Source organism: Bufo bufo, chromosome 8 (genome assembly GCF_905171765.1).
Source record: "Bufo bufo chromosome 8, aBufBuf1.1, whole genome shotgun sequence".
Taxonomy (NCBI): Eukaryota; Metazoa; Chordata; class Amphibia; order Anura; family Bufonidae; genus Bufo; species Bufo bufo.
Window position 1 is genome coordinate 17,630,902 of NC_053396.1, and position 16,108 is coordinate 17,647,009.

A 16,108-nucleotide genomic window follows, 5' to 3' on the forward strand; every position below is an offset into this window, starting at 1 on the left:
TGCCACTAGAATGAGGGTCGGAAATCCTCTAATGTGTATGACCACCTACAATGGCTGACCCCCTCCAGCTAAGAGACAAAAGACCTCAGTGAGGGGGGGTCAGCCTAAAAGCATAGCAAGGGGTTGTCCTGCATTTTGATAGTAGGCACCTGCTTGGCTGCTCTCAAAGAAGTGAACGGAGCATGCTGGGAGTTGTAGTTTTACCCCAGCTGGTGTGCCGGAGGTTGCCAACCCTGCGTGTAAGCGGTCATTACTGACCCGTCTATTGGATTTGCACGCGGTGGCGCTCGTTGCTCCCGCCTATGCACATTTTACACCCCCGCCCTGCAGCCGCCGAGATGATAAACGCCTCGATTATTAACAATTTGCAGAATTTATTTACTATAATTCCAGTTGAATAAATGGAAGATTAAAGCTTAATTTCTTTCAGCCCGCGGTAAGGCCAAAAGTCAGTAATCAGCTTACGTCCGCCCGGCGGCTCCTGCTTGGTAAATCAGCATAAATCATATTGTTACCCAGATGCGGGAGAAGCTGGAGATTACTCAAAAAAAAAAAAAAAAAAGGGGGGCGCAGGGCGACCTTACCTCTAATGCAAGATGGCGGGGGGGGGGGGGCGGGGGGGGGGGGGGGGGCGGGAAACAGCTTGTAAACTGCTTGGTAGTTAATAAAAGGGATGAACGCGGCGAAGCAATTAGCGGCTTTGTAGAAATAAATGCCTCTAATGCAGGAGACAATATTTAATGGAGGACCTTTTCACGCTTTTGGTGCTGGCGGCGGACATGTCTTGTAACCCTTAGGGACTTATCAGCTTTCAGGGGGTATTAATCGTCACTATGGGGCCACTATGCCCAAAAAATGTCCCCCTCTCACCTAATGCCCACGACAAATTATTTTTTTACATGGCTATTTGACGGCAGCTTCTGGCTGCCATATTGCCCGCCCAGTAGTCCCACAGCCATGTGACAGATTAAAGTGGGCCGAACCCATCGGACCAGGCGGAGGGTCTCCCAGTGTCGAGGAACAGAAGGATCGGGAATGTTGGATCTCAGCATACCCAATTCCTTTTGTCCTCATTGGAGATAAGCCATCGTCCTTTTTCTCTTCTCCCCATTAAGAATACATGCATGCTCAGCTGAGCCTGGGTAAAGGGGGTCCGGTGGGATGGCGGTCTTGGTGCAGAATGGCTGCTTTCTTCTAGGAAACAGCGCCACTCTGGTCCATATAGGCTGTGTCTGCTATTGCAGTACTGTTCAAGTAAATGTGGCTGAATTGCAATACCGCACACAGCCCATAAACCAGAGTGGCGCTGTTTCTAAATGACGACCTCTTGCTTCACTAACCCATTGAAAGAGGACACGTCGCCTCTCCTGACGTGTCTGTTTTAGTGACTACTTGTATCCCCCGTGTACTAATAATTGTAGCGCATCTATTCTTATGACTCTATGTTGTGCCACTCCTTTGTTATTCCCGCTGAAAGTTATGAATCAATTGCCGACAGTGGGAGTTTACAGTTGGGGGGTTTGTTCCTGCACAGTCTGACACTGGCAACACCCAGCTGGACCTTCATGGTAACACCCAGCTGGACCTTCATGGTAACACCCAGCTGGACCTTCATGGTAACACCCAGCTGGACCTTCATGGCAAACATGGCAATTCATTCATAACTTCTAGCAGTAATAATAGAGGGATGACACATCATAGAGTCATAAGAATAGGGGGGGATGCAAGTAGTTACTACAACAGACATGCCAGGAGAGACGACTGGTCCTCTTTAAGGGGGAATAAATCCTCTGTAGAGGTGGAGATCATCTACAGAGGATTGGAGGACACTTCTTCTTCTTCTTCTTCATCATCTTATTATGCACAAAGCCAGAAGAAACAGCGCTGGCTTCAATCTACTGTTCCCTGTTATCAGCCATGTCATGTGGGGTATAGACTGGCTGTAGGGTTCCTTAAAGGGGCATTCCCATCGTATAAAGAGGAGCCCTACTTTTAGGACAAGCCGTCACTTTATGGTGGTTGGAACTGCGGGAATCAAGGGACTCAGTGCTGTGTCCCCTTCTCCCGGTTACCCGACTGTGCAGGGAACTGCAGCATGGCGCCATTCACATGCACAGGCATGGCTGCCGATCCCTGCACAGCGGGCGACTGGGGGGGCGCTGCTTTGGGTTCTATGGAAAACTATATATGACCCAAGTCCTCAGTCTTCACATTCTGCCATTTCCAAACCAGCCCCGGGCCCACGGAGCCAAAAATTTAAAAAAATTAAAAAAATCTTACCGCTGTGTGGAGGAGGTGCTGTTTTGCGAGGAGATGCTGTTTTCCGCCTTGGCGGTGACCGTGAAGTTTCCCTCCGCAATTTCGGGCTGCTTCCTCTGCGCGGGCTGTCAATACAATCAAATCTATGTCAATAAGATACGGGGGCCTCATCCTACTAACATTCCATGAGAACAAAGGATCAGGCATGTTGAAATCCAACATGACTGATCCTTCCCTCCCCCCCCCCCCCCATGTAAAGGTTGGCCGTAGTCTATGTAATGTGTTTGGGCGCTTCGCAATGAAAATCCGGCGTACCATAGAGGATCCGATCCTGGTGGGACAAAGGGCGAGGGGGCGCCCCCTCTCTTCTGTGTACGCCACTGCAGGCCATGTAAATGGTGGGCGATGGGCATCACAGGCGCGCGGGGAGGCACAAGGCACACAATATATGTAATTGCGGCCAGCGAGCGTAGGTGGCCGGCCAGAGGCCATTACTTTGTAATAAATCTTCCTGACAGATCCTGGTGCAATCATATTTCTACAAAGATCGAGGCAAGGCAAAACAATTACTTTATATTAATCTTCACCATGGCGCAGGTTAAATCGCTCTAATCCTCGCGAGGAAAGGAGATCAGAGGAGATTTGACTATGTACTTATATTATTCAAATAATCAATTTACGCTGCCCGTCCCTGCAACCATATGTCTGGGGCGGGCGGGGGCGGGACGCGGCGGACAGGGCCCTGCGTCAGGAAAAATATATGTATATTATAGATTATTTCTACCTGGTAATTGATGGGAAAAAAAATCGGCAAAAATATCCACTACAGAAAGCAAAAATCCGCACTGCGGAGGTGGACGAGACTGGGTAAAATCCCACTGACTTGCCTTGTATCGTAAAACTTTGTTTCCCCTACATGCGAACTGACCCTAGCGATTCGGACACATCCGTTTTTAGACGATACCAGCAAATCCTAACAGATCCCGCTGATTTATAATGGAATCAACGGCAAGGACTGGGATGCAAACTGGACTATTCTAAAAAAAAAAAAGCAATAGGCGACATAATCAGAAGGAGCTGCGCTACATATTATATCTATGGTAATGGAAGTGTACAGGTGGAGAGACGCAATTCATATTTGCGGTCTACTAGGAGAAAGGAGGCCCAGGTAAGTACAGAGTAGCTGGAGACATAAAGAGAGGTAGGTTTACAAATCACTGAATGCAAAAAGACAAAAAATAATGATAGTTTACATGAAAACAACAGAAGTGACCCCGAGACGTTGGGCAAGGGCGCCCTCCAGTGGAGAAATAGTGAATCGCATATAATGTCTAAGCATGGTGTTTTTTGCCATCCATTTAACGCAGGGATGGCCAACCTGCAGCCCTCCAGCTGTTGCAAAACTACAACTTCCAGCATGCATGGACAGCCTGCAACAGGGCATGATGGGAGTTGTAGTTTTACTGGAGCGCCTCAGGTTGAGCATCCCCGATTTAACGTTTAAGTTGGGATACAAAAGAGTAGCACACTGCGCTTTTCTATCCTACTTTTTTTCTTTTTGCAATAGAACTCTATGGTGACGGAAGCCGCGGTATGGCAACCGTCTGAGGCATCCCATTATACGTTTTTGGATACGGATGAAAAAAAGAAACATCAAGGGAGGAAGAGATAGATAGATAGATGGATGGAGTAGTCTATGAAAAGGAGGAAGTATGAGGGCAGTCTATGGGAAGGAGGAGAAACGACGACCAGGTCGCCGCCTTGCACACCTGAAGGGCCGAAGCCCCGTGATGCATCGCCCAAGAGGCTCTCACTGCCCGAGCCGAATGAGCAGTCATCCGGAAGGGCGGTGCCCGGTCCTTAACGCTTCCACAATGGCCAAACTAATCCATCTGGAAATGCCCTCGTCTCGGCCCCTCTGGAATCACGAACAGGGAATCCGTCCGCCTGAAAGATGCCGTCTGGGACAGATAGATACGCACTGCGCGCACCAGATCCAGAGTATGGAGCGACTGTTCGAGGATGAGACGGGTCCGGACAAAATGAAGGAAGAATAATCTCATTTAGATGGAATGTCGACACCATCTTCAGCAAGAAGGACTGCACAGGGCGAAGGACCACCTTATCCTGATGGAGGATCAGGAAGGGCGACCGACATGACAGAGCCACGAGTTCCGACACTCTATGGATAGAAGTAATTGCAACCAAAAATAAGCCACCTTATAAGACAGGAAGCCGTGCGACACCTGCTGTAAAGGCTCGAACGGAGAAGATTGGAGAGCGTTGGGCACTAGATTAAGATCCCAAGGATCCGACGGAGGACGGAAAGGGGGAGCAGCATGCGCCACCCCTTGCAGAAAAGTCAGAACCGCCGAAAGTGAAGCTAAATTTCGCTGAAAAAGAATAGAGAGAGCCGACACTTGCCCTTTGAGGGAGCTGAGAGCCAGCCCCAAGTCCATGCCCGACTGCAGGAAAGCCAAAAGTCGCCGCAAAGAAAAGCGAATGGGAGACAGCTGTCTCCGCTTGCACCAACTAAAGTAGGACTTCCAGGTCCGGTGGTAGATTCTGAAAGACGCCAGCTTCCTGGCCCGAATCATCGTCTGGACCCTCGCATCCGAAAACCCATGAGCTTTCAGTACAGGGGCTTCAACATGCATGCCATTAAATGTAGCGACCCTAAATTCGGGTGGAAGATCGGCGAGAAGGGCGACTAGGGACGCGTGCCACACCCTGCACGGCCAATCTGGGACCACAAGAATGACAGGCAGTCCCTCTGACCTGATGTTCCGGATAAGACACGGAATGAGAGGAAGAGGCGGGAACACGTAAGGAAACGTGAACCGTCTCCACGGAATCACCAGCGCGTCGCATGCCAGGGCCATGGGGTCCCTGGACCGCGCGATGATGTCCTCAACCTTGTTGTTGAACAGTGAGGCCATGAGATCCACATCCGGCTGACCCCACCTCTCGCAGATGTCCCGACCTGCGGGTGAAGAGCCCACTCGCTGGGATTGAGACGCTCCCGGCTGAGGAAGTCTGCGATCCAGTTGTCGACGCCGGGTATGTGAACTGCCGACAGTGTCGGAACAGGTTTTTCCGCCGAGCTGAGAATCAGCGCCGTCTCCTCCATGACTGTCGGGCTCCAGGTGCCACCCTGGTGATTGATGTATGCCACCGCCGTGGAGTTGTCGGACTGCACCCGCACCAGACAACCCCTGAGATGGTCGGCCCAGTGTCGCAGAGAGAGCCGAATCGCCCTTAACTCCAGAACATTGATTGGAAGGGAGCGCTCCTCGCATGACCATACCCCCTGGACCGAGAGATTTTCCAACACTCCCCCCCACCCCCATGAGGCTTGCGTCCGTTGTTAACACCTTCCAACGGAAAGGGAGGAATGAGCGCCCCCATGTCACCATCGGAGAGGTCCTCCACCATCTGGGGGCCCGGCACACTGGGGCAAGGAGACGCATTGGCCGATCCAAGGAGGCTGGGGAGCGATCCCAGCTGGACAGAATGGCTCGCTGAAGCGTTCTGGTATGGAATGAAGCATAGGGAACTGTTTCGAAGGCAGAGACCATGTGCCCCAGAGCCCGCATGCAGCGACGAATGGGAACCGGAGCTGGCTGCAACAAGGGAAGAATCTGAATACGGAGAGCGGATAGTTTTTCTGGAGGCAAGAATACCTTGGCCTGACAAGTGTCCAGTACCATGTCCAGATAAGTCAATCGCTGCGATGGATAAAGACAAGAATTCTGCCTGTTCACGATCCATCCGAAGCGCTCCAGGGTGTCTAGAACAATGTTCAAGCTGTCCTCCGTCACCCGGAACAACGGACCCTTCACCAGGATGTCGTCTAAGTAAGGGATCGCCACGACTGCCGCCAGAACCTTCGTAAAGACCCTGGGAGCCGTGGCCAGGCCGAACGGGAGGGCTACAAATTGGTAGTGAAATGGACCCACTGCGAACCAGGGAAACCTCTGATGACTGACTCATATGGGTACGTGAAGATAAGCGTCCTTGATGTCTATCGAGGACAGGTACTCCCCCGGTTCCATGGACGCAATGACCGACCTCAGTGACTCCATCCGGAATCTGCGGACGCGAAGGAAACGGTTGAGCGCCTTGAGGTCCAGAATGGGATGGACCGCCCCCTCTTTTTTGGGAACCACAAAGAGATTTGAGTAAAACCCCTGAAAACGGTCTTGCACAGGAACCGGAACAATCACACCTTGCCGAACGGAGGGCGCAGGGAGCTGCCCGTCATGCAGCGGAGTTCTTAGGGTTAAAGGACTTGGAGCCCTGTTGACGGGAATGCCAGGAAGGCCGCGGCTTGAAGGAAGGCTTGCGCTTCTGGCCTGCGGCCGCCCCCTGTTCTGAAGTAAATGCGTGCTCTTACCACCTGTAGCGTCCGAAATGATCTCATCCAGGCTCTTACCAAAAAGTCTGCCGCCGGTAAAGGGGAGGGCCGTCAGGGTCCGGCATTATCTGCCGCCCAGCAGGAAAGCCAAAGGGTACGGCGAATAACCACCAACAGGGCTGACGCGCGAGCCATAAACCTGGCCGCGTCCACAAATATATGCACTGGCATGCGAGAGCTGCAAGGCCACGACTACAAGTTCCCCCGAGGGGACTTCTGAGTCGAGACCCTGACGTAAATTACTTGCCCACTCTCCCACAGCCTTGCTCATCCATGTAGAGGCAAACACCGGCTGTAAGGTCTGCCTCCTACAGACACTAGGCTAAAACTGATTAGCTGGGTCCCTGCAGGAAGGGTATAGCCGAAAAGAGAGGAGCTCACACTTTGTGTGCTTAGTGTCCGCTTCCTAGCGGCAACAGCTATGCCCATGGTCAAAGCCAGGGCTCTGGAGTCGGAGGCAATTTGGGGTACCTGGAGTCTGCAAAAATCAACCGACTCAGACTCCTACTAAATTTAAATTGGAATAAAAAAAAGCAAGTTGAAATGTCCCAATTCACAAAAAGTTATAATTAAAGGGAATCTGTCACCTGCTTTTAGCATTTTAAGCTGTCACCATCGCCATGTTCACTAAAGTACCTTATTTCCTGCAGTGGTCTTCTTACTTTATTTCGTTTTGTCCTTTTGATAAAAAAAGCTCTTTTTCTGATTCGCTAATGAAGCTGCAAGGTGCCCAGAGGGGCGTTTTTGTCCCTCTCTGGAGCCCAGTGATGCCCCCCTGCAGTGCCCAACCCGCCTTAATTTGAAGCCCAAGAACGCCTCCTGATCCTGAAATAACCCCCCACAGCCCCGGCAAACGGTTCTGCCCCCTCGTCATCTTCTACCTTCAAGAAATACCCCGTTCTTCTTCCTGTCGGCCGCCAGAAATCTTGCGCAGTATTTCAGGATCAGGAGGCGGGGACTAGTTTATAGTAGGCGGAGTCTGCCCTTGTTCTGCGGGCGTCTCCTTCTGCTAGGCTGTAGCGCTGGCCAATCGCAGCGCACAGCTCACAGCCTGGGATGCCCACACTACAAGGGCAGACTCCGCCTACTATAAACAAGTCCCCGAACATACCGGAGGACATAGCAGGAGAACGGAGCGGCGCCCAGGGATAATAGTAAGTGCAGTGAGATCCCCGGGCGCCACTGTATATGTCATGATACTTAGTTCACAATGTCAGGATCGGTGAAAGGTCCTCTTTAAACTTTAAACATGACTATGGGATTCTACTAGGGAAATCATGTTTTACAATAAATGCCCCGTCCTGGATCCCCCCACTGCCCTATCTTCAGCAGAAGATCAGCACACAATGGAGAAGGCAGCAGCTTCTGCCCAACGACCTCTCTCTGCTATAAGAGCTTAGAAGAACTTGGTGGAACAGCTGTATGTTGCCTTTCTTTCCTTCAAGGAATGTATAAAATACATTTGCATATTAAATACAGAGGAGTCGGAGTCGGAAGTACCAAAAACTGAGGAGTCAGAGTTGGAGTCGGAGCATTTATCTACCGACTCCACAGCAGCCCTGCGTCCCCCAATGAGACGGATGAGAAATGGGGGGCAGTCTATGGGAAGGAGAAAGTATGAGGGCAGTCTATGAGAAGGAGGAGAAATGGGGGGCAGTCTATGGCAAGGAGGAGATATGGGGGGCAGTCTATGAGAAGGAGGAGAAATGGGGGGCAGTCTATGAGAAGGAGGAGAAATGGGGGGCAGTCTATGAGAAGGAGGAGGTATGGGGCAGTGTATGAGAAGGAGGAGTTATGGGGGCAGTCTATGAGAAGGAGGAGGTATGGGGGCAGTCTATGAGAAGGAGGAGGTATGGGGGCAGTGTATGAGGAGGAGGAGGTATGGGGGCAGTGTATGAGGAGGAGGAGGTATGGGGGCAGTGTATGAGGAGGAGGAGGTATGGGGGCAGTCTTTGAGAAGGAGGAGGTATGGGGGCAGTGTATGAGGAGGAGGAGGTATGGGGGCAGTGTATGAGGAGGAGGAGGTATGGGGGCAGTCTATGAGAAGGATGAGGTATGGGGGCAGTCTATGAGAAGGAGGAGGTATGGGGGCAGTGTATGAGAAGGAGGAGGTATGGGGGCAGTGTATGAGGAGGAGGAGGTATGGGGGCAGTCTATGAGAAGGAGGAGGTATGGGGGCAGTCTTTGAGAAGGAGGAGGTATGGGGGCAGTCTATGAGAAGGAGAAGGTATGGGGGCAGTCTATGAGAAGGAGGAGGTATGGGGGCAGTGTATGAGAAGGAGGAGGTATGGGGGCAGTCTATGAGAAGGAGGAGGTATGGGGGCAGTCTATGAGAAGGAGGAGGTATGGGGGCAGTGTATGAGAAGGAGGAGGTATGGGGGCAGTCTTTGAGAAGGAGGAGGTATGGGGGCAGTCTATGAGAAGGAGAAGGTATGGGGGCAGTCTATGAGAAGGAGGAGGTATGGGGGCAGTCTATGAGAAGGAGGAGGTATGGGGGCAGTCTATGAGAAGGAGAAGGTATGGGGGCAGTCTATGAGAAGGAGGAGGTATGGGGGCAGTCTATGAGAAGGTGGAGGTATAGGGGCAGTCTTTGAGAAGGAGGAGGTATGGGGGCAGTCTATGAGAAGGAGGAGGTATGGGGGCAGTCTATGAGAAGGAGGAGGTATGGGGGCAGTCTATGAGAAGGAGGAGGTATGGGGGCAGTGTATAAGAAGGAGGAGGTATGGGGGCAGTCTATGAGAAGGAGAAGGTAGGGGGGCAGTCTATGAGAAGGAGGAGGTATGGGGGCAGTCTATGAGAAGGAGAAGGTATGGGGGCAGTCTATGAGAAGGAGGAGGTATGGGGGCAGTCTATGAGAAGGAGGAGGTATGGGGGCAGTCTTTGAGAAGGAGGAGGTATGGGGGCAGTCTATGAGAAGGAGAAGGTAGGGGGGCAGTCTATGAGAAGGAGGAGGTATGGGGGCAGTCTCTGAGAAGGAGGAGGTATGGGGGCAGTCTTTGAGAAGGAGGAGGTATGGGGGCAGTGTATAAGAAGGAGGAGGTATGGGGGCAGTCTATTATGTGGTGTAGGCACATGGTAGGTGGGCACACTGTAATAATCAGGTGTATAAAAGCACAAGAGCGCTCATGGATGAAAATGAGAGCCACAACATCCCTAGGTCTACAAGCCTCCAAAATAAACAGGTCCTCACCTTGTGCTGGCAGATCCACAGATGAAACCACTTTTCTGTGGTTTTTCGCTGTGAACTTGTGGATGGAGCCTTTTGGCTTGAGGTGTGGTTTTCTCTGTGTATTCTGGGAAAAACAGAATATGATTAATTATATAAGGAAAAAAACAGCCTTGTTGCTTACGCTGACGGGAGTTGGCAAATGAGGGGCCAAAAAACTCCCTATATATATGTACAGTCATGTTCAAAGGAGAACACAGGCTTTAATTCTTACCTCTTCAGCAATTTTCCAGCAGGTAAAAGCATAAAAATAAAAAATGTACTAGCATGCTATATACTAAGAGACACATACCTTTCTTCCTGCCATGTTTGTATGTCTCAGAAGGTCCAATAGAAACCTTTGTACCATCTTTGGTCCAGCACACAGCAGAGTCTACAGACGTAGGAAAGATGAATTCCTTTTCTTCTGGGGTCTTCCCTGTATTTACGTGGAGATGTTTCTCAGTTTGACCATCAATTGGCTCATCCACAATGGGATATTTACCAGATGCTGACGTCATTTGTGGAGGTGAACAAGGAGAAGGTGAGGACACATGTGAGTGTTGGTCAAGGGTTGGAGACCCAAGTTTGTTACACTCCAGCTCAACCCTCCTACCCAGGTCCTTAGCTGTGGTCAGTATTGCACGTAGACGCTCCTGGTGGGATCCACACTGAGAGAAGAAGTCAGAGGCTTTGTGAGAAGGTAAGCCATCATCACTCAGATCTCTCGAGGAGATAACATCCTTGACCTGGATTTCTCGGCTCATGGTGGGAACGGGAGCCAAGTCTTGAAGTCGGAGTGGGCTGGAGTGCTCATCCTTTGACGGGATGTCCGTCTTCTGTTTTTTAGTTTTTTCGTTGCTGTAATTTTACAAAATAATACAAGAAGAGAATAAATTTAGCCACCACCAGAAGCGTGTGTGGGGCCTTCTTCCCAACAGAGAGCTCATGTGTATAGGGGATTCAGGAGGAACAACTGTCGCGAATGATTGCTGGGCGGACAGCTACTGAAGGGGTATGGCCACCTGTATAGATAACACCTATATACGAATAACAGCATCCACTGTCTCCAGCTATCCCAATGGAAAAAATATGGAAGCTTGGCCCAACCGAGTGTGCATTTGTATACAAGAGCCAGGAGGAACAGCGGTCGGCTGAACAAGCTACTGAAGGGGTATGGCCACCTATAGAATGCCCACCTTTATAGATAACACCTATATATAGATAACACAGGATCCACTGTCTTCCCCTCTTGCCAGTGGCCCAACTCAGAGTGCATGTGTATAGAGGATCCAGGAAGAACAGCGGTCGGCCGAATGAGCTGCTGAAGGGGTATGGCCACCTATAGAATGGTCACCTTTATAGATAACACCTAGATATAAAGAACACATAATTCAACGGCTTCACTTCTCTTGACTGAGAAAATATCCAAGCTTGGCCCAACCGAGTGTGCATGTGTATATTGGAGCCAGGAGGAACAGCTGTCGGCTGAACTAGTTACTGAAGCGATATGGCCACCTATAGAACGGTCATCTTTATAGATAACACCTATATATAAATAACACAGGATCCAATGTCTTCCCTTCTCTCCGCTGAGAAATATGCAAGCTTGGCCCAACCGAGTGTGCATGTGTATAGAGGATGCAGGAGGAACAGCTGTTGGCCGAAAAAGCTACTGAAGGGGTAAGGCCAATTTTAGAATGGTCACCTTTATAGATAACACCTACATAAAAATAAACACAGGATCCACCATTCACAATAGGTGATAGACACAGCTCGCCCTCCTCCCTGCACAATGACCTTTGCACAGGTCACAGAGCACGCCCACCATACTCTCCTATAGAAAACCTTGAACATCTCCAGTCTATTGTGTCTACTGTAAAGCATATCTCCAAATGCTGTTATCAGCAGCTCACGCAAGATGGCCGTCTCCATAATCAGGGAAACGGAACAAAAAATCTACAACCAAAAAATTTAAATAGGTTAAAAAATATTAAAATTCCCTGGTAATAGCAGAGGCGTTGGTATTATAATCCGAATTACTATACCTTGATCTATCGTCTTCTCTCAGTAAGTCATTGGAGGTTACATGAAGCCACTCAGAGAGGTTTTTTCTGACTTTTTCCACCTCCTTTAAGTCAAAGTCACAGTCAAGGGGCTAAAATAAGGATAAAGACTTATATAAATAACACATCATTATGCCTGGCCCCGTCAATCAAAGTGCAGAGAAAGAGGCCGCAGGGCTCAGCTGAACGCCACAGCCTCTCTAAACAGCTGATTGGCGGGGGGTTCCGGAAGTCGGACCCCCACCGATCACATACTGATGACCTATCCTGAGGATAGGTCACCAATATTCTGCTCCTGGAAGAACCCTTTAAAAGGTTTGCCTGCCTTAAACAACCCCATGTCCTGTCAGAGCATGCTGGGAGTTGTAGTACTGCAACATTTGGAGAGCCACAGGTTCCAGACCACGGCACTGCCTGGTGTTGTTCCTATATGTCAGGGATGGCCAACCTACCAGCTGTTGTAAAACTACAACTCCCACCATGCCCTGCTGTAGGCAGTCTCGGAGTTGTAGTTTTGCAACAGCTGGAGAGCCTCAGGTTGGCCATCCCTGCTATATGTGGTTGTCTCGTGGCCAGCGTCTTTCTTGGATACGTACACCAGGTTGTCTCCGGACGTTCTTCCAGGGCACAGTAGGGCTTCCGCCTCCTCTCTTTGGTGGAAAAGCCTCTTTCTGCTTCTTAATCACATTATCCAATTGTTCCTTCCTCGTCTGCAGAGCTTTCTTCATCTTCATATGGTTCTCACGCTCAATCTTCTGTCTTTCCACCGCCTTCTTCTTCATGAAGTCTCGGATTTGCTCCACGCTGTAATTTCGTCTTTTGTCACCATTGGGTTGAACCTCATGGTTGTCCCCGACGTTTTCCTTTCCAAGGGGCCTCTTCTCCATGTTGTTGGTGGCGGCATGGGGTCTTTTTGGAGAAAAACTCTTTGATCTATTACTATTTCCTGGTTTCTCTCCATCTTTACCAGACATTTCACATCCAGGTCTTGACTGATGTCCTTCAGCTCTGACCTGGCAACTATCTATTCTTCCTTTCACAAACTTATCGCTGTTGGGCTGCTGCTTGGGTGATCCCATCTTCTGGCATCTTCTGCAGCTTCCTGTAAACAGAGAATGATAGATAGTTAGGAAAGAAAGAAAATGTTTTTAGATATAAGGTAGATATGAGATAAATAGATAGATTATACTCTACCCGTCTGCATAGATTTTGGGTTATCTGCCTTAGGTGAATAATGTTTCAACAATGTGACCGGTGACGGCCCTAATATCTTCTGGACGAGTCTCTGTCCTTCTCTCCATGCTGAAGCTCCATAAAGACCTGAACATGCAGAGAAAGTCAATGCACAAATGTCTTCATATTGAGTGCAGCGCCCCAACAGGCAAAACCAAGCATTACACCATTCTGATTGTGTAATGTATGTGCATGCTAGATTCAAGACCCCGGCCAACAGATAATTTTGGCTGAGGACCCTGAAGCTGGATAGACCCTATATTGAAGAGGTCGCCTGTGATGAGACAACATGGATGGCTCGAGTCCACCAGTTCTGGCTCATAGAGGGGTGTCCTGAGCTAGAGAGCCCCCACTTTGACATCCAAGGCGTATGGACAGGGTTTGCCTTCATGAGACAACCCCCATAAGAGGCTGCCATTGCTATGGAGGGAGAAGCTGCTGCTGATGGGGGGTGAATGCTTTTATGATGATAGTTTTGACTCCTGCAGGTGCTATGGCTCCTGCGTCACCTCTCGCCTTCTTGTGTCTAGTGTTACTTTCTCGCCAAAGTGCAAATTAATTTTTCGTTAACGCCAGCAAATTTCTCGACTCCCAATTCATCACGTCGGACGCCGACCTTTGAACTCCCATTTATCTTAGCCGCGGCTCTGTCCCGCCGTCACCGCTGACAGAAACTAATGACCAAAAAGGAGTCCTTGACACTCGCAGCTGCGATGACAAATGCTGTATCAGACCACGATCTTAGGGGCCAGTCCCAGCGGGGAACAGGACCATTTTTCAAATCCATTAAATTCCTAAATTTCATATTTTATGCATTTTTAAACACCGACACGCTCCCTCGTTATGTTAATTCTACAATGGCCGTGCATTCCTGGGACCATTAATAGGCTGCGCCTAAAGGGGATTTCTATACTGGGGAACTACAAATCTTCATCATAACCTGAGCAGGACAGCAGGTGATGACAGGGGGTCAAAGGCTTAACTAGCCACAACCCAAGCCCTAATCCTGACCTGGATGTGATTGACAGGAGGAGCAGTAGAGGGTCATAATCATAAGGGGAGCAGATGTAGCAGTATCCCACGGTGGCGATTATTACAGATTTTGCATTGGAGCCCAAAACTTCAGGTTACCCCTCTGACTGGCTGCCATGTCTTAGGTGCTGCCCGGATGCCATAGACTGCAGAGGGACCTGTTGGCACCCCCCCTGGCGTATGCGCCTTCCTCCACCCACTCCCCCCAAGCCATGCCCCTGGGATTACAGCAGCAGTCTGTATATATCATATACTATGGATCTGCAAACTCCAGCACCCCAGCTGTTGTGAAACTACAACTCCCAGCATGCACACCTTCTCTGCTTTCCCCACACAAGAGAATCGAGCCTTCTGGGAGGTGTAGTTTCACAACAGTCGGAGGTTGCTGACCCCCTGGATATACATACAAGCTCTGACAAATAGTAGCACGTAGGAGGAGGTCGCAGCTATTACCGCATGCCAAGTGGTGCAGCTAGGCAACCTACAAAGTGCACATGCATCCCCGGCTAGGCATCCCTGGCACCACACATGATGACTGCAGCTCTGCCGGTTTTCTGCTGGGAGCTGTGCACCCATTGCAATGCAAAACCGTCACATGGTCGTACTTTTTGTAAACTCACCGGAAGGTTTTGCGTTCCTCTCCGGAGATGGCGATTGAAAGGAGAGTTTTCTGGTAACCGGACTCTTGCTTTTTAGTTTCCCTCTGGAACATCTGAAGGCTGGCGGAAAAAAAAAAGAAAAAACATGCTACGGACTCCTCGTCTCAGATACTGATGGCATATCGCTAGGATAGGCCATCAATGTCAGACAGGTGCAGGTCCCACCTCTGGGACTTGTTCCTGTCTCCAGAACGGGGCCCCTGATGTGAACAGAGAGCCACCCTCCATTCACCACTATGGTAGCATTATGCAACTTGCAGCAGAGAAGGTGTAAGAATTTTCACCAAGGCCTTACATTCAGCATTTATAGCTCTCCATGGGGCCGTGTTCACCAGACAGAGGCAACGCGTGCCCTTTTGGCCTCCATAAGGGTAGCAGGCATACGTGCTACAATCAGGTCCATAAATATTGGGACATCAACACAATTCTAACATTTTTGGCTCTATACACCACCACAATGGATTTGAAATGAAACTAACAAGATGTGCTTTACCTGCAGACTGTCAGCTTTAATCTGAGGGTATTTACATCAAAATCAGGTGAACGGTGCAGGAATTACAACAGTTTGCATATGTGCCTCCCACTTGTTAAGGGACCAAAAGTAATGGGACAATTGGCTTCTCAGCTGCTCCATGGCCGGGTGTGTGTTATTCCCTCATTGTCCCAATTACAATGAGAAGATAAAAGGTCCAGAGGTCATTTCCAGTCTGCTATTTGCATTTGGAATCTGTTGCTGTCAACTCTCAAGAAGATATCCAAAGAGCTGTCACCATCAGTGAAGCAAGCCATCATTAGGCTGAAAAACACAACAAACCCATCAGAGAGATAGCAAAAACATTAGGCGCGGCCAAAACAACTGTTTGGAACATTCTTAAAAAGAAGGAACGCATCGGTGAGCTCAGCAACACCAAAAGACCTGGAAGACCACGGAAAACAACTGGGGTGGATGACCGAAGAATTCTTTCCCTGGTAAAGAAAACGCCCTTCACAACAGTTGGCCAGATCAAGAACACTCTCCAGGAGGTAGGTGTATGTGTGTCAAAGTCAACAATCAAGAGAAGACTTCACCAGAGTGAATACAGAGGGTTCACCACAAGATGTAAACCATTGGTGAGCCTCAAAAACAGGAAGGCCAGATTAGAGTTTGCCAAATGACATCTAAAAAAGCCTTCACAGTTCTGGAACAACATCCTATGGACAGATGAGACCAAGATCAACTTGTACCAGAGTGATGGGA

At 49.7% G+C, this 16,108-nt stretch overlaps 1 protein-coding gene across 1 annotated transcript in view; it reads right to left on the reverse strand.

Moving 5' to 3' along the window:
* Positions 1 to 16,108, reverse strand: part of CCDC187 (coiled-coil domain containing 187) — a 61,962-nt gene that overhangs the window by 35,144 nt on the left and 10,710 nt on the right. Inside the window, exons 8-14 of the mRNA XM_040404781.1 lie at positions 14,833 to 14,931; positions 13,142 to 13,267; positions 12,544 to 13,049; positions 11,930 to 12,039; positions 10,195 to 10,742; positions 9,867 to 9,969; positions 2,281 to 2,384 (exon numbers count right to left, since the gene is read on the reverse strand). Coding sequence (XP_040260715.1) covers positions 2,281 to 2,384; positions 9,867 to 9,969; positions 10,195 to 10,742; positions 11,930 to 12,039; positions 12,544 to 13,049; positions 13,142 to 13,267; positions 14,833 to 14,931 — 1,596 coding nt within the window. The remainder of the gene's footprint in view (positions 1 to 2,280; positions 2,385 to 9,866; positions 9,970 to 10,194; positions 10,743 to 11,929; positions 12,040 to 12,543; positions 13,050 to 13,141; positions 13,268 to 14,832; positions 14,932 to 16,108) is intronic.